Consider the following 19,439-nt stretch of genomic DNA (forward strand, 5'->3'; position numbering starts at 1 on the left):
CTGGATATGTGGCTAGTGGTAGGGTGTTTGCCTAGGGTGTGTGTGAGGCCCTGGGTTTGATCCTTGGCTCTGGAGTAATACAATGAAATAAAATATAGGTGGATAATCTGGTTCTCTTAATACCTAGTTAAATTATTATTATTATTAGTAGTAGTAGTAGCAGTAGTAGTCGTACTGGGGAGTGAACCCAGTGGTTCAGTAAGCTCTTCCTCACTTCATACCATCGGCCTTCACTGTTAGGATCCTGAGGCTCTTCCAGCCTTCTCTAGCAGACTCCTCATGTCCTTCTATCTTCCTCCTGTTGTCTCAGTCTTTATTTTTTTTTTTTAGATCCTGGGGATTGAACCCAGGACTCCGTGCATGCCAAGCATGCTCTCCCACTGAGCATGCTCCAGCCCCTGCTGTGCAGTCTTAAAATTCCTGCTGTTTTAGGTTTTTGTTATAGCAGCACGTTATTATTTAATAAATTTTATTATTTATTTAATAGATTTAAAAAATTTATTTCACTCAAGAGTTCTGGAGGCTGGGAAATCCAAGAGCATGGTTGACATCTAATGAGGGCCTTTTTGCTGCATATTAATATGGCAGAGGGTGTCACATGGTGCTAGAGAGATTGCTTTTACAACAGAGTCACTCCATGATAACCCATTAATTCAGGGTAGGCACAGTGGCACACACTGTAATTTCAGCTACTAGGAGGCTAAGGCAAATTAGAGGATGACAAATGGAAGGCCAGCCTGGGCATCTTAGCAAGCATTCACACTTTTCGCCTCATCCATTTATGATGCAGAGCCCTAATGAGTCAAGACCTAAGAAAGTTCTCGCCTCTCAAGCATGGTTAACATATGACTTTGGTGATTAAGTTCTCAAAATATGCACTTTTAGGGTTGGAACACATTCAAATCATAGCACTGTGCAACAACTGAGAATTGCAAGAATTTTCTGAATGAAAAACTCCTTTTAACATCTGCACTAAGAGACATAACCAGGCTCTGGTATGGTTACTGGGAATCAAAGACCATGCTCCTGGTGCAACTCAGCCCCTCTTAAGTTCCTATTTGTAAGATGTGTGTGTGTGTGTGTGTGTGTGTGTGTGTGTGTGTGTGTGTGTGTTTGTACCAGGGATTGAACCCAGGGGCACTGAACCACTGAGCTCTATCCCCAGTTTTTTTTTTTTTTTTTTTAAGTTTTATTTTGAGACAGGGTCTCGCTACTATTCTTGGGACCTTGCTGAATTGCTGAGACTGGTCTGGAACTTTCCATCCTCCTGCCTTGGACTCCTGAGACACTGGGATCCCAGGTGTGCAACGCTGTGCCCAGCTCCTGGCCATAAATCTTGAGCCTGCAAAAGAATCTACTTTTTGTTGCAGTCAAAGCCTGATGATAGACCCCTGGTCTCCTTTACCTTGGGGCATTTATTTTAGAAAACATGTAATTATAGATCTTTCTCTACCTTTTTGAAATATCTATCTATCTTCTACAACCCTGGAATATCTTTCTCAAGGAACTGGGAGCCATGCCTTTGAAAAGTAATCATTAAAAAAGATATGGGCCCTTGTCTCCTAGTTTTTGTGGAAAGGTAGAAGACTACCTTTGATAAGCACCTGTTCAAGGACACAGGTGGTCTAATTGCATCCCTTAAGACCATTAGTACTTTTCCTTTAGTGCACTCATGGATTTTGGGGAATGAGGACTGCAAGAGGGCTCATCTGGGTGGGTCTGGCTTGAGGTCACTCATAAGGATGACACCGGATAGTGGCTAGGGCTAGAAGAGCAGGAACCAAAGAAGCTGGAGATACTGGCAACTCTCTGACTTCTCACATCTCAGGGTCTTAGCCTGTGGTGAATCTACTGGGCTAACCTGGGCCACGGGGCCATTGATGGCAGCTGCATGCTTCCCAGGTGCAGATTGCAGCAAGCAGGAAAGAAGTGACAAGGCCTTTTCTAATCTAGCCTTGAAAGTAAGGGATTGCTTCTACTGCACTGTGAACAGAATGTCACCAGGGTGACAAGTGAGTCTGCAGTCAACCCAGAGTAAGTGAGAAGAAAGTAGACTCCACTTTGTCAAGGGACGTGTGTCAAAGTCATATTGTAAATGAGTACCAAGGGTGCTAGATAGTATTGTGGCCAACTTTGGGAAACCGTTTGCCCTAATCATCAACTTTTCAAGCATTCAGATTTAGTACACTATAGAGAGTCTTGTGGACCTATAAATAGACATACTTCTTTGCATCTTTGTTTTCTGCGGAACATTAGATTCTCTAGATGTCTCTTCTCTTGACAATATTCTTATTGAATTTATGGTCTGGACAGCTGTGATGGCCAAATCACCTTCATTATTAGTTTGATCATTCAAACTCAGGAACTCCAGCTTTTGGGGATTTTGATATTGGTCATTTTAAAGATAAAGTCATAAAACTGATAATGAGATATGAAAATTAATAACATTAATTTTTCTGTCTTTGAAATTAATTACATAGTTACTGAAGAGAGTGGAAAAATAAAGACCAAATGCAAAAGGAGAAAGTAAAATCAGTTGTTTTGAGTTTGAATTTCAAAAACTCTAAGAATCTAAATCATTTCTTGATAACAGACAATACGCTATCCCTGCCCAGAGACTATTAGGAAACACCATAATATTCAGAGGTGAAGTTGTTTTAGTTCACATCCTTTCCCATTTAATGACCCAGAGCATATCAACAAAGGGAAAAGAAGTGCTCTTCCCAGGGAAAACCCTAAATCTAAGTCCATGCAACCTTTGGGAATTTTGAAGCAGATGCTTACAGCTGAACGGGTATTCTCATGCAATCCTGAGGAAAAGCAGGCTGGGAAACAATTCCATTTCCTAAGGCTCTTAGTGTTGGGATGCCTGAGTTTTTTTAATACCCTCAATTGGGTGTGATTTATCTATGATGCAAGGGAGGGAAGCCCAGACTCTCAGCTGCAGCTGCTGGTTGCTCACGAACGATGGAAGTTCTGTTTCCTCATCTCCATCCATCTGTGGCATACCCTGGACAGAGAGGGTATATTTGACAGAGATTTTTCTCTTGGAACTAAAGATGACTTTCTTTCTTGGCACTTTCTCAGCCCTAGACTCAGACTTACATTTTTTGGCAAGTATAATTTTCTCTAATTATTTTAGTTGTAGTCTGTCACACAGCTGAATTTATACTATGTATACTCTCTATATTTTGACTGACAGTTTTCTATTCTAATCTTTACACATAACAATCCATACATATAAATAGTTCCTATACAGTATTTCTGACCCACAGATACAGTCACTATTAAATATCGAAGGGAGAAACTTTGAGAAAACATTTCCCTGAGTAATTTTCTACTATAGTATTCTTAACTCCATATAAAATATAACCATTTTTAACATTTAGGGATCTGTATTTCCAATCATTTATTTCTCTTAAAATATGGACAATTTCCATTCTGTGTAATTGAGATTATGTTGAATATGCTACTTTGAAACCTTGCTTTTCCCATGTTATATATAAACTTTTACAATAATTTTTAATGACTCACTAGTAATCCATTAATGATATATCATAATTATTTCACCAGTCAGCTACTATTAGACATTATGGTTGCTTCCAGTTTTTCACTATCATCAAAAACAGTGAAATAAACATATTTGAAAAGGAATGTTTTATGTACAGCTGTGATCATTTCCTAGAATTTCTGGGTCAAAGAGTGTGCAAAACTTCAAGTCCTTTGATTTTTTTTTTTTTTTTGGCATTACATTTGTAATGGCCCATTGACCAAATTAAATGGCATGGCAAACAAGATGCAAAGGATGTAGAAACAGAATCAACCTCTTAATGGGAGGAGCAACGTAAGGAATGGAGAAAGCAGGGATCCGGGGTCTTAACTGTGGCTATTTTGCAAAGCAGTTTGCCTACATTGGCAGTTTGTAATTTTGTCCTTTCTCTTCTCCCCTGCCTCCTCTTCTTCCTCTTCCTTTCTTGTCTTCCTTTTCTCCTTCCTTATCTTCTTTTCATTCATTTGCTTCTGGGATATCACTTATTAAAACCAAGAGCTAAGAGGCTCATATTTGCCTTGACATGAATTAGTCAGGAAAGGCCTGTCAATTCTCACCTGAAAGAAAGGGTGGGGAAAACTCCTTGGAAGAGTTTGTTGAAACAAAGCATCAGGAGTTCTTAGGGTGCTGAATTTAGAGAGCTCCCTCCCCTCTGCCATGGCAGTTAAACTTAGAGTGAGGATAAAGTGTAAGTGGTCACTTTCTGTGAAGGTTTCATGTATTCATTTAAGTTATAAGAATAAGAAAGTAATCTATATCTTCATCTCTAGTTTTAAGACATAATTTTCCCAAAATTCATTTGACAACATGAATAGGTTCTGGTTGGTTAGGTATATGGATAACTTTGGCTAGGAGTTTTTCTAGTTTGGTGTATTTGACTCTTTTTGTATTAACATTTTTCAAATGTATTCAGAACGAAATGGAATATACAACTTTTATACTGTTTTAATAAAAGTCAAAACATTTTGGAAAGTCTGTATGGAATACTCCTCATCTGCATATTTATGAATTTTCCTTAATATTCCATATTAAAGTTTCGAGATGTCTTGGTGCAAGTATACCTGTTTGACTCTGTTTAATTTAGTGTTTCCCAATCTTATTGGATCATGGCAAGTTTCACTTTTTAAGCCACAATTAACAATGTTCTTCGGTGCTATAAAGCTGTTGGCGGAGGGGAGGCAACGCGTACTGTCTTTTCGAGGCTCACTTTTTTCCTGTGGTCACTATCTGGTCACATTTGGTGCCCAGCAGAGGAAACAGTGACAGACCTGGAGACTGCAATTCTCTGTCCTTCAAACAGCTCTTTCACCATGCCTGGGTCACTGCCTTTGAATGCAGAAGCTTGTTGGCCAAAAGATGTGGGAATTGTTGCCCTTGAGATCTATTTTCCTTCTCAATATGTTGATCAAGCAGAGTTGGAAAAATATGATGGTGTAGATGCTGGAAAGTATACTATTGGCTTGGGCCAGGCCAGGATGGACTTCTGCACAGATAGAGAAGATATCAACTCTCTTTGCCTAACTGTGGTTCAGAATCTGATGGAGAGAAATAACCTTTCCTATGATTGCATTGGATGGTTAGAAGTTGGAACAGAGACAATCATTGACAAATCAAAGTCAGTGAAGACTAATTTGATGCAGCTGTTTGAGGAGTCTGGGAATACAGATATAGAAGGAATAAATACAACTAATGTATGCTATGGAGGCACAGCTGCTGTCTTCAATGCTGTTAACTGGATTGAGTCCAGCTCTTGGGATGGACGGTATGCCCTGGTAGTTGCAGGAGATATTGCTATATATGCCACAGGAAATGCCAGACCTGCAGGTGGAGTTGGAGCTGTGGCTTTGCTGATTGGGCCAAATGCTCCTTTAATTTTTGACCAAGGGCTTCGTGGAACACATGTGCAACATGCCTATGACTTTTACAAGCCTGATATGCTGTCCGAATATCCTACAGTAGATGGAAAACTCTCCATACAACGCTACCTCAGTGCATTAGACCACTGCTATTCGGTCTACCACAAAAAGATCCATGCCCAGTGGCAGAAAGAGGGAAATGATAAATATTTTACCTTAAATGATTTTGGCTTCATGATCTTTCACTCACCGTATTGTAAACTAGTTCAGAAATCTCTAGCTCGAATGATGCTGAATGACTTCCTTAATGACCAGAACAGAGATAAAAATACTATCTACAGTGGCCTGGAAGCCTTTGGGGATGTTAAATTAGAAGATACTTTGACAGATGTGGAAAAGGCATTTATGAAGGCTAGTTCTGAACTCTTTAATCAGAAAACAAAGGCATCTTTGCTTGTATCAAATCAAAATGGAAATATGAATACATCCTCAGTATATGGTTCCCTGGCTTCTGTTCTAGCACAGTACTCCCCTCAGCAATTGGCAGGGCAGAGGATAGGAGTGTTCTCTAATGGTTATGGTTTGGCTGCCACCCTGTACTCTCTTAAAGTTACACAAGATGCCACACCAGGTTCTGCCCTTCATAAAATAACAGCAAGTTTATGTGATCTTAAATCAAGGCTTGATTCAAGAAGTTGTGTAGCCCCAGATGTCTTTGCTGAAAACATGAAACTCAGAGAAGATACTCATCACTTGGCCAACTATATTCCCCAGTGTTCAATAGATTCACTCTTTGAAGGAACATGGTACCTAGTTAGAGTGGATGAAAAGCATAGACGAACGTATGCTTGGTGTCCCTCTCCAAATGATGACAATTTGGTTGAAGGAGTAGGACTTGTGCATTCAAACAGAGCAACTGAGCATATTCCAAGCCCTGCGAAGAAAGTGCCAAGACTCCCTGCATCATCAGCAGAATCCAAAGCAGCTGTCATTAGGAATGGGGAACATTAAGATACTCTGTGAACTGCAAGACTTCACAGTGTGTTTGGGTTGGGGTGGGGATAGGGGAACGGTTGAAGGATGGGGATGTCTGGGGACAATTTTAAAGGATTACATATTGCTTATAATTTTTATGTGACTGACACAGAGCCTAGCAAACTGTTGTGCTATTGGAAAAGTGTCTCTGCCCAATTTGCTAACACACTTCCTGTCATGGTCTAGCCAATGCTAAATGTACTTGAATGATGTTAAGGGCTCTGTAAAACTTTATACCTCTCTGGCCATTTATATGCATGAAATTTAATTTTAAAATATAGTATGAATCCTGCACTTCTCTCAGAAGAAAGCAGAGGTACTCATCTCCAATTTAATTCTTTTTTTTAATGTGTAAGAGTTTTATACTTTGAACAAACAAGATTATTGAAAGTATCTGTGGTTTTTGAAAATTTTTTCTAGCTTGGGGAATGTGGTCTTAAAATGTTATATACACAAATACTCTTTGAAAATGGCAAGATGAACTTTTTTTTTCCCTAAGATTTATAAATCCTAGAGAGGCAGAAAAGAGTTAGGACAATAACACTAGTTCTGGGATATTATTCAGACCAACAGTAAGAAAGTTCCTGTGATGACCTCTGAACGGAGAGACACTGGCGTGGACCTGGCTTCTGGCATGAGAAGCATGGTCCTTTTGGGAGCTGTCACTATAGCTCTGGGAACTGAGTGCTCCTGATCAGTTCATGCTGGACCATAGGTAACAACATTGAGATCTTACTGGAAGTGTATATGAGGAAGCTTGTTGTTGCAATCCTTCTTTGCGCCTTATTTTAAAGAATACATGAAACATTTCTTTGATGCCTTTTAAAATTTTTAAACTGGAAAGGAAGGATGGAGCAGGGCATTATTAGGCTACTTATGCTTCAGTCTCAGCAAAATATTCCATGAGGAAGAGATGAAAAACAATGATGTCAATCAGCAAAGGGAGGAACAACCCTAGAGGAACAGCCAAATAAAGGAGAAACCAAGTCGTGTCAAAAAAAAAAAAAAAAAAAAAAAAAAGCCAAATGACCGGGAATACAAATCATATCTCAAGAATAACCCTGAATGTTAATGGCCTGAACTCATCAATCAAAAGACATAGACTGGCAGATTGGATTAAAAAGAAAGATTCAACAATTTGCTGCCTGCAAGAGACTCATCTCATAGAAAGGGATACCATACCCACAGATTAAAGGTGAAAGGATGGGGAAAAACAGACCATGCACATGGACGCAGCAAAAAAGCTGGGGTATCCATCCTCATATCAGATAATGTGGTCTTCAAGCCAAAGTTAGTCAGAAGGGATAAAGAAGGACATTACATACTGCTTAAGGGAAGCATAAATCAGCAAGACATAACAATCATAAATATCTATGCCCCAAATAGTGTCTCATCCATATACATCAAACAAATCCTTCTCAATTCCAGAAATCAAATAGACCACAACACAATAATACTAGGTGATTTCAACACACCTCTCTCACCACTGGACAGATCCTCCAAACAAAAATTGAACAAAGAAACCATAGATCTCAAAAACACAATCAATAATTTAGACTTAACAGACATTTATAGAATATACCATCCAACAAAGAGCGAATACACTTTCTTCTCAGCAGCACATGGATCTTTCTCTAAAATAGACCATATATTATGCCACAAAGCTAAGGTTAGCAAGTACAAGGAGATAGCGATACTACCTTGTATTCTATCAGATCATAATGGATTGAAATTAGAAATAAATGACAGAGTAAAAAACAGAAACTACTCCAAAACCCGGAGATTAAATAATATGCAATGTATGATGAATGGATAACAGAAGACATCAGGAAGGAAATTAAAAAATTCTTAGAGGTAAATGAGAACAAAGAAACATCATATCGAAATCTCAGGGACACTATGAAAGCAATACTTAGAGGAAAATTTATTTCATGGAGTGCATTCAATGAAAGGAGAAAAAAATCAACAAGTAAATGACCTGACACTATGGCTGAAAGCCATAGAAAAGGAAGAACAGAGCAACACCAAAAGCAGTAGAAGACAGGAAATAGTTAAAATCAGAACTGAAATCAATGAAATTGAAACAAAAGAAACAATAGAAAAAATTGACAAAATAAATAGTTGGTTCTTTGAAAAAATAAACAAAATTGATAAACCCTTAGCCACACTAACAAAGAGAAGCAGAGAGAAAATCCAAATTACTAAAATTTGGAATGAATAAGGAAATATCACAACAGACACGAATGAAATACAAAACATAATTAGAAGCTATTTTGAAAATCTATACTCCAACACAATAGAAAATCTCCAATGTCGGGATATCCGGGACCCCAGACCCTTTTTAGGCTGTTCATTAATGATGGCGGCTGGCAAGTTGCCAGTAAGGTTCCAGTAAGGCTCTATTGTGAAGAACAAATGGCATCATATACGGAAGTTTCTATGATTGGTTTGCACCTATGCATGCTCTGTGCATGATCACCTTGTGCCCCAGGTAACTTACTATATTGTCCATGCTTTTCCCTCATGGACAGTGCTCTGATTGGCTGATGTTGTGTGTGTATATATGCTTCGCTGTAGCCCTTAGAGAGGAGGAAGAAAACAAAGGAGAATAGAAGAAGTAAGATGGACTCCTTTTAACAATAAAACCTTGAACCAGGATACGTGTCGTGTCTCTCTGTGGGCAGGGAAACGCGATACTCGAAGACCTCAACAGGTTTCTAGAGACATATGAATTACCTGAATGAGGAGGACACTCACAATTTAAATAGATCAATTTCAAGTAATGAAATAAAAGAAGTCATCAAAAGCCTACCAACAAAGAAAAGTCCAGGACCAGATGGGTTCTCAGCCGAGTTCTACAAAACCTTTAAAGAAGAGCTCATTCCAATACTCCTCAAAGTATTCCATGAAATAGGAGAGGGGGGAACCCCCCCAAACTCATTCTATGAAGTCAATATCACCCTGATACCTAAACCAGACAGAGACATCGAGGAAAGAAAATTTCAGACCAATATCCTTAATGAACATTGATGTAAAAATTCTCAACAAAATCTTAGCAAATTGCATACAAAAATATATTAAAAAGATAGTGCACCATGATCAAGTGGGTTTTGTCCCAGGGATTCAAGGTTGGTTCAACATCTGGAAATCAATAAATGTAATTCACCATATCAACAGACTTAAAGTCAAGAATCACATGATTATTTTGATAGATGCAGAAAAAGTATTTGATAAAATACAGCACCCCGTCATGCTCAAAACACTAGAAAAAATGGGGATAGTGGAAACATTCCTTAACATTGCAAAGGCCATCTATGCTAAGCCCATGGCCAATATCATTCTAAATGGTGAAAAACTGAAAGCATTCCCCCTAAAAACTGGAACAAGGCAGGGGTGCCCTCTTTTACCACTTCTATTCAACATTGTCCTCGAAACTCTAGCCAGAGCAATTAGACAGTCCAAGGAAATTAAAGGGATACGGATAGGAAAAGAAGAATTCAAACTATCCCTATTTGCTGATGACATGATTATATATTTAAGGAACCAGAAAATTACACCAGAAAACTTCTAGAATTCATAAGTGAATTCAGTAAAATAGCAGGATATAAGATTAGTGCTCATAAATCCAATGTATTTTTATACATAAGTGATGAATCTTCAGAAAGAGAAGTTAGGAAAACTACCCCATTCACAATAGCCTCAGAAAAAATAAAATACTTGGGAATCAATCTAACAAAAGAGGTGAAGACCTCTACAATGAGAACTACAGAACACTAAAGAAATTAAAGAAAACCTTAGAAGATGGAAAGATCTCCCATGTTCTTGGATAGGCAGAACTAATATAGTCAAAATGTGCATACTACCAAAAGTGCTATATGGATTCAATGCAATTCCAATTAAAATCCCAATGACATACCTTACAGAAATAGAGCAAGCAATCATGAAATTCATCTAGAAGAATAAGAAACCCAGAATAGCTAAAGCAATCCTCAGTAGAAAGAGTGAAGCAGGGGGCATCGCAATACCAGAACTTCAACTATACTACAAAGCAATATCAACAAAAATGGCATGGTATTGGTACAGGTAGATCAATGGTACAGAATAGAGGACACAGACACAAACCCAAATAAATACAATTTTCTTATACTAGACAAAGGTGCCAAAAATATGCAATGGAGAAAAGATAGCCTCTTCAACAAATGCTGCTGGGAAAACTGGAAATCCATATGCAACAGAATGAAACTAAACCCCTATCTCTCACTCTGCACAAAAATCAACTCAAAATGGATCAAGGACCTTGAAATCAGACCAGAGACCCTGCATGTTATAGAATAAAAAAGTAGGTTCAAATCTTCAACATGTTGGCTTAGGATCAGACTTCCTTAACAGGACTCACGTAGCACAAGAAATAAAAGCAAGAATCAATAACTGGGATAGATTTAAACTAAAAAGCTTTCTCTCAGCAAAGGAAACTATCAGCAATGTGAAGAGAGAGCCTACAGAGTGGGAGAAAATCTTTGCCACTCATACTTCAGATAGAGCACTAATTTCCAGAATATATAAACTCAAAAAAACTCTACACCAAGAATACAAATAACCCAATCAACAAATGGGCTAAGGATATGAACAGACACTTCACAGAAGATCTACAAACAATCAACAGACATATGAAAAAATGTTCAACATCAATAAGAGAAATGCAAATGCAAATCAAAACTACCCTAAGATTCTATCTCACCCCAATTAGAATGGCGATTATCAAGAATACTAGCAATGATAGGTGTTGGAGAGGATGTGGGGAAAAAGGTACACTCATACATTGCTGGTGGAGCTGCAAATTAGTGCAGCTGCTCTAGAAAGCAGTGTGGAAATTCCTTAGAAAACTTGGAATGGAACCACCATTTGATCCAGCTATCCCACTCCTCGGCCTATACCCAAAGGACTTAAAATCAGCATACTACAGAGATACAGCCACAACAATGTTCATAGATGCTCAATTCAAAATAGCCAGATTGTGGAACCAACCTAGATGCCGTTCCATTGATGAATGGATAAAGAAACTGTGGTATATATATACAATGGAATATTACTCAGCCATAAAAAATAATAAAATTATGGCATTTGCAGGCAAATGGTCAAAATTGGAGAATATCATGCTAAATGAGATAAGCCAATCTCAAAAAAACAAAAGGTTGAATGATCTCGCTGATAAGTGGATGATGACACATAATGGGGGGTGGGAGGGGGGCAAGAATGGAGGAAGGAGGGACTATATAGAGGGATAAGAGGGGTGGGAGGGGTGGGGGGAAGAGAAAAATAACAGAATGAATCAAAAACTATTACCCTAGGTAAATGTATGATTACAAAAATGGTATGCCTCTACTTCATGTATAAACAGAGAAACAAGATGTATCCCATTTGTTTACAATAAAAAAAAAATGTTGTTCAGAACACAGTTTAGCACACACTTCCCTAGAAGGATGACCCCTGGACAAACATCATTCTTCATCTAACCACGGAGAGCTTCATAAATATTGGCCATTCAGGTTAGGAGCAGCAAAAAGTGAAGAAAAACATTTCTTCATCAGTGCACTGCTTGGCATGAAGTATTTACTTTGTAAGATATACCATATCCTTTATAGACATATCAGGGAAGGATGGTAAGAAACCAGGTCTTGTTAATTAAACATGGAAAAAGTTATTTCCCCTGAACTAAGAGAGATAAACAAGTCTGTCCTTTGCTTTCTTCAGTTATTTTTTCACCATGCAGTTGGAAAATAAAAGGAGTAATGTTTTAGAGTTGAACGGATTGACATTTCTCCTAGAATTAATCCAGCTTCCTTAAGACATATTTTTATGGCTCATGAGGTTGATTTGTTATTTAGAAACCCACCCTGAATAAAGAATTCTAGTCTACAAAATGAACCTTCACACCCAGTAGTTCATTGAATCAAGTTGCTTGGGTGCTATTGACTTGGCTGAACAGGTTGTCAGAGTGGGGCAGTCTAGAGCATATTGGCAGCTTCTGAAATGTCTGGGGATGAGAATGAGAGAGGAAGATGGGAAGGTGTGGCAGAACTTAGTCCATCCGAGGGAATTTTCCCTGAGGGAGAAGGAGAGGAAGGACCCGGTGGCAGGTCATAGATAACTCTCATGGAATAAGATCTTGATGAAAAAAGCAATTTCTATCCCCTTAGGGAGGTATTTAAAGATTTATTTTCCAGAGGTGGTTGTAGCGAATTAAGTTCTTATTGGCTGTGTGTACTTCTTGTAGTCTTTAGATATTTGCTGTTTTCGGAATCTTTTCTTTGGCTTGCTCTACTCTGGCGTTTAGATACAGGGCTTCAGTTGCTATATCCTGAGCTGCTTATTGTCTCTGCAACAGCTATGGGCATAGTTTTCCTCCAACACACGGATGACGTCAAAACTAATTTTTTCATTTCCCTAGTATATTTAACATCCATCAATTGCAAAGTGTGGAGCCCATCAACTTTAGATGACGTATCCCTCATGGAGGGGATATGGAAACTATTCTGTGTTTAAGTTACAGAGTCACTATTGAAATATTATTGTTGTAGTAGATATTGTCTTTGGATCCCCATTGTGTGTGTGTGTGTGTGTGTGTGAAAGAGAGAGAGACAGACAGAAAGAGAGAGAGAGAGAGACAGAGAGACAGAGAGAGAGAGAGAGAGAGAGAGAAAGAGAGAGAGAGACAGAGATAAGGGTGGAGGAGAAATGAGGTCCCAATAACATAAGTAATAGTAATAATAATAAGAGTATTGTTTCTCTGAGTGCCTTCTCATTCTCAGCCCATGAAGAACTATTTTCAATTCCCCTCGACTGCTCAGGTGTCCTCCAGGGGATGTCTAGTGTGTGTTTTAAATGCAATCTAGCCAGCTGCTGCTTCTTCTAGCACATCCTCAGAGACTCCTTCCCTCTGTTCTCATATGCTGCCCTCCATTCGTTCTTTCCCTACTCTGGCTGCTTCTGTGATATTCTCTGCTCATGCTTCTCAGTTCAAAACTCGATCTCTTCTGGCTCACTACTCAGATAGATATCATGTTCTGCACTCGGCCATGCTCACAGTACTGAAAGGCCATTAAAGATGGTCACAGATTCTTTGCTTCTCCCATTGAGAGGTATGGTCTGATTCCCCTACCCTTGAATCTGGGCTGGTTCTGGAGATTGACCAATGAAATGTGGCAAGAGCAACATTGTTTCATGAGTTTTTCAGTTTCCACCTGGGTGTCTTAAAGTATCCCCTCTGGGGCAAGCTAGCACCTAAGTCCATCCTACAATATGTGGCCACCAAGCTGTGAGGTCAGGGAGAGACTGCAGGGAGAGAGATCTTTCTATCCCCCAGCCATTACCCCATCTCATCCCGGCACAGTTACCAAACAGGAGTGAAGGACCATCCTGGCCGTTCATGCTCAGCCACCATGTCACAGAGGAGAACTTAAGGAGCCAGCTGACTGTCAAAACTGGAGGCTGGACATGACCCCATTCCAGTTCTCCCTGGCCACTGGAACCACTTGAGGTCCCGCTCATTATGGAAGAGCTGTGAGCTATTCCCAATTGCTCTGTTTAAGTTACGAATCTGAAAAATCATGAGCATAACAAGATTGTTGCTCTGTGCCCCTCAGTGCAGGGGGTTGTCGTACAGCAATAGATGACTGCAAAAGGGGAAGGAGGTGACAGGCGCTCTGAACTTTCACTGTTGTACAGGGTTTAAGGAAACAGCTGACCTCAGTCACCTGTCGTGGTCCGTGGGCTGAGGGCTGAGAAAATGGTTACAGAAGGTAAAAGGAACATATGTCCTGCTTGGTTTAAAACAGTTGAACTAGAAAACCATCCCGACCAGCAAGAAGCAGTCTCTAGAGAGAATGAGCAAATCACTCACAAAGAAATTAGGGAATTAGGATGTCACCAAAATTTTCAAGCTTCAAGATAAATAGAATGCTTGCAAAATTCCAATGAAAACAATTTCCAACGTAGAATTCCAAATACCCTTCATACTCTCAGTCAAGCACGGAGGTAGAATAAAGAACATTTTCAAAATAGAACAATCAGAAAAAAATGTATCTTGCATACAAACTTGTTCAAGGAAGTACTGAAAGATGCTCCAATAGCTAGATTGTGGAACCAACCTAGATGCCATTCAACAGATGAATGGAGAAAGAAACTGTGGTATATATACACAATGGAATATTATTCAGTCACAAAGAAGAATAATATTATGGCATTTGCAGATAAATGAATGGAATTGGAGACTATCATGCCAAGTGAAATAAGCCAATCCCAAAAAACCAAAGACTGAATGTTTTTCCTGATAAGTGGATGACAATACAAAATGGGGGTGGGGGGATGGAGGTGAGAGAAGAATGGAGGAACTTTAGATTATGTAGAGGAAAATGAGAGAGAGGTGGGGTATTAAAAATGGTGGAATGAGAGAGACATCATTACTCTATGTACATGTAGTATTACACAAATGGTATGAATCTACATAGTGCACAACCACAGAAATGAAAAGATGTACCCCATTTGTGTACAACAAATCAAAATGCAGTCTGTAAAAATAAAAAAAAAATTTAAAAAGACATAGGTTGCAAGAAATGAGAGATTCAGTGCAGAAAGGGAAAAAAGAGAGAAGGTTTCATTTTAAGAAAAGAACCACTTTTTTGAGGCATAATTAGGAGAGGGAAATCTTAAAATGTTAGCTGTGCAGCACATTAAGAACAACATCAGTCTAGAGTTGAACTCAAATGTAAAGAAAAAAGATATATTGACAACTTTAACCATGGGAAAATGTATGGAAAACATTTCTTTAAACTACTGAAGTTGTGGGAAGACTTAGACTTTCAAAGAAAATTAGCAAATTAACTCAATAAAATACAAAATGGCACAAGAAAGAAAATATAATTTTAATATTTATGTATACACAGTCATATAGTCATAATAGGAAAAAAATGAAAGGGGGATTAAAATATGAAAGGGGGATAAAAAATGGAAGGGAGTTGGGTGCCAGGGTTGGGATATGGTCTGACTGTGCACCCCAAGGGTGGACGTGCGGGAAGCTTGGTTTCCGCGTGGTGATGTTGGAGGTGCTGTGGAGCCTGCCTTCAGAAGGAACTGATAGGTTTCTCAAGGGACTTTGGCTCTTGTGTGAGGGTAATGGTTCAGTTTGATCTCTCTCTGGCTTCCTGTCTCTCCCTCCGTCCCTCTTGTTCTGTGAAACAATTCATCACGAGGTGCTCACATAGCAGAGCTGATAGTGGCACCACGCTCTTCAACTTCCTGAACTGTGAACTAAATGAAATTGGTTTCTTTGTAAAGTATCTAGCCTCAGGCATTTCATTATAGCAACAGAAATCGGGCTGAAAATTTGCAGAGGAAATAAGAATTAGGAGTGATCCAAATCTTTACCTCACATAATTTGAAGTAAAAAATATTGCTTATATTTCATTTAGAAAAAAGGGCATAAATAATTGAAGAAAAAGTCAATTGAATTGAGTGTGGCTTGTTTGGTGGCCTGGGATGAAGGGAAGAAGGCAGTGGGGAACTAGGAAATACCAGTTTGTGATTTGAGCCTGTTAATATATGAATTTTTAAACTACCTACATGTAATACTTTCAGAAATGTAAAAAATATTTGACCTGGGATTCATATGTATAGATATTGGAAGATCTATAAGATCTATAAGATTTTTAAATGAAAATATGTAAGTACATATTTTCCTCAAACAAAGTTACATTGTTTAACAAAATGAAAAATTAAAAATCCAATGATGAAAATAATAATAGGTAGTTTTGTAACGTAGAGATGATTAATATTTCAGTGTTTTCTTTTACTGTATATATAAATATTTTCTGAAACTATTCGAGCAGTATAAATCGGGTGGATTACTGCTATAAAATATTTTGAAGTTTAAACCCCACCCATAAATCTTAAATCATTCTTCCCTATCCCTTAATAAAACCATGGAACATAAATGTTCCATTGCAGTTATGAAATCAATTCTGAAAACTCCAATCCCATATTCAGTTTAAAGTATCTTCCTCAGCCTGGCCTTGACTCAATAGATATGTCAGGGACTCTAGGTCACTAGTCTCCAATTTTTTTGTCTGCTAATCCTCAACAGGATTTTTCCCCCAGTGCTGGGGTTTGAACCATGCTAAGCATCTGCTCTACCACTAAGCTACATCCCTAGCCCTCAAAAGATTTTGAAAACCCATTTATCAGTCATATTTTAAAATAGGCAGCTAACATTTTATATCATTATATGCAGCAAAGGACACACTGCTTCCCAGCAGATTGAATACATTGTATTGTTAGTTTGAAATAAAATCTTTACATATTACCTTTAAAAACAACCCACACATCCAGTGGAATCTAAATACTTCTAGATGTGATGCATACCCATCCTTAGGGAAGCGGGGGAAGGGCACTGTGTCTAACTGGGTCTGGATGATTTGGTTCTTAATATTACAAAATGATTCTCCTTGATTGGGTTATCTTTTATAGCAATTACAAATTCATAATCAATCAAAGAAACATAAATATTTTACATTCTGATGGATAACTATCAAATATAGAAAGTAAAAAGATAATGAAAGGCATTTCTTAATAAGATGGATGGTGCTTTTTTCCAAATTAGTTCATGCATCTCTGTCTAAACTGCTACTTATTGCTAGAGGGAGAAAGGGTTCATCAATTTTTTTCCTATTTTTCATCTTTATAGAAATAAACATTAAGAAAGCTTGATTACATAAATATGTAGATGAAATTGAAAGCAGTTTTGTTATAGCTGTGTCAATCAATTATTCGAATGCTCTCTGAGTTATTTTCAAAAAATCATATAGTCATCTTTATTGAAAATTGCTTTTAGTGAGTTATCAGCTGGCAACTCAATTAAGTCTTCCAATTAAGCAAATCATTGGAAATCATCTGTTTTGCAAAGAGATTTATTTTCTTCTTCTTCTTCTTCTTCTTCTTTTTTTTTTTTGGTTTGGTACTGGAGATTGAACCCAACAGTGTTCAACCACTGGACCACATCCCCAGCCCTTTTTATTTATTTATTTATTTTGAGACAGGTCTTGCTAAGTTACTCAGGTACTAAGTTGCTGGCTTTGAGCTTGCAATCTTCCTGCCTCAGCCTCCAGAGCTGCTGGGATTACAGGTATGCACCATCACGCCCAGCTTATTTTCTTCTTAAAGACACCTGCTTACTCAATTCCTAGGAAGAGTATCAGAAAATTCTCACAAAAACTTGTCAGTGACTAATTCATCGGTTTGGAATTTAGAGGCATCTTGCTTTGTTGAGTTAAAATGAATGGAAGTTAGGCTATAATATTGAAAAATTGTACATTTTGTGATTTTTTTCCCTGGCTAGGTTTCAAATTAGGCCAAATTGAAGAAATTTTTGGTAATCTAATATGGCTGAGGCCTGCAAAATGATATGACTGATGGGCATTTAAAAAGGATGTTATTGTCTGTACAAAGACTTGGTAGTTTCAGGTTAAATATATTTGGTAAGAATGAGTCCAAAGCGATGCATGTGCATAATGTCACAACCTGTCAGGAGGCACATCATGGGAACAGGGCATCATTTTTTCCCCTTTCTTGTAGTATTGAAAATTGAACCCAGGACCTTGTACATGCTAGGCAAGTGCTCTACCACTGACCTACACCCCAGCCATTTAAAAATTTTGTTTTGAAACAGGTCTCACTAAGTCTCACAGGCTGGTCTTGAACTTACGACCCTCCTGCCTCAGCTTTCTGAGTAGTTGGACATATAGGTATGTGCCACCATGCCCAGCAATTAGTCATACTTTTTTTTTATTTATCATTTAATTTTTTACAGACTGCATTTTGATTCACTATACACAAATGGGGTACATCATTTCGTCTCTATGGTTGTACACAATGTAGATTCATGCCATTTGTGTAATCATACATGCACATAGGGTAATGATGTCTGTCTCATTCCACCATTTTTTCATACCCCCCCTCTCATTTTCCTCTACATAATCCAAAGTTCCCCCATTCTTCTCTCACTCCCCACTCCCCCACCCTCATTATATATCATTCTCCACTTATCAGGGAAAACATTCAGCCTTTGGTTTTTTGGGATTGGCTTATTTCTCTTAGCATGATAGTCTCCAATTCCATCCATTTATTTGCAAATGCCATAATATTATTATTCTTTATGGCTGAATAGTATTCCATTGTGTATATATACCAGAATTTCTTTATCCATTCATCTGTTGAAGGGCATCTAGGTTGGTTCCACAATCTAGTTATTGTGAACTGAGCTGCTATAAACATTGATGTGGTTGGTCAATTGCTGGATTAAAATTGCAATGGCTTGGTCTCTTTATTGTGAGTTGTCTTCCCTTGAAACCAACAAGTAATTAGTGGAATGACATGTTGGAACTATGGAATTATCTTTTCATTCACTGTAATAACATTGATGATCCCTCCTGGGATCATTTCTTCATTATCAGGGACTCTGGCTATGCTGAAAATCGGAGTCTCATAAAAATGAAAGAAAACTTCTTATTCTGTTTCCACTAGTTACTAAATTTATTAATTTTTTGTTGTTGTTTTCTTGTTGGTGTTTCTTTGTTTTCATGATGCTGGGAATCAAACCCAGAGTTTCAGATATGCTAGTCAGGCACTCTACCCCTGAGCTGCAACCATAGCCCTAGTTCACTCCTTTTTAGAATAAGGGGTGATGCAGGTACTGTCTTCAATGGTAGCAAATGCAGTTTTTTGTTTTGTTTTGTTTTTTGTTTTTTTAAATAAACTATTTGTTTCCACAGCAGAAACAGAAATCATCAAGGTCAAAACTAATTCTTAAAAGTACAGTCACTGCCTTCCAATTTCGTTTGCCCAAATACCTTTAATGCAGCAAATCATCAAACCATCTCATGCATTTAGGAAACTTTCATAAAAAAGAAAAAGAAAAAAGAAAAAAAGAAAACATCTTGTCCATTATT

The 19,439-nt window shown here is 38.2% G+C and overlaps 1 protein-coding gene across 1 annotated transcript; it reads left to right on the top strand.

Moving 5' to 3' along the window:
* The first annotated feature begins 4,792 nt into the window (after positions 1–4,792).
* LOC124991140 (hydroxymethylglutaryl-CoA synthase, cytoplasmic-like) lies at positions 4,793–6,484 on the top strand. The gene has a single exon (XM_047561925.1). The coding sequence runs from the start codon at positions 4,861–4,863 to the stop codon at positions 6,415–6,417; it is 1,557 nt and encodes a 518-aa protein (XP_047417881.1). The 5' UTR covers positions 4,793–4,860; the 3' UTR covers positions 6,418–6,484.
* The last annotated feature ends 12,955 nt before the right edge of the window (positions 6,485–19,439 follow it).

This window comes from Sciurus carolinensis, chromosome 8, assembly GCF_902686445.1.
Source record: "Sciurus carolinensis chromosome 8, mSciCar1.2, whole genome shotgun sequence".
Lineage (NCBI taxonomy): Eukaryota > Metazoa > Chordata > Mammalia > Rodentia > Sciuridae > Sciurus > Sciurus carolinensis.

Excerpts from the sequence above, each read along its gene's own strand:
- LOC124991140 (XM_047561925.1), top strand. The coding sequence starts at position 4,861 with ATGCCTGGGTCACTGCCTTTGAATGCAGAAGCTTGTTGGCCAAAAGAT.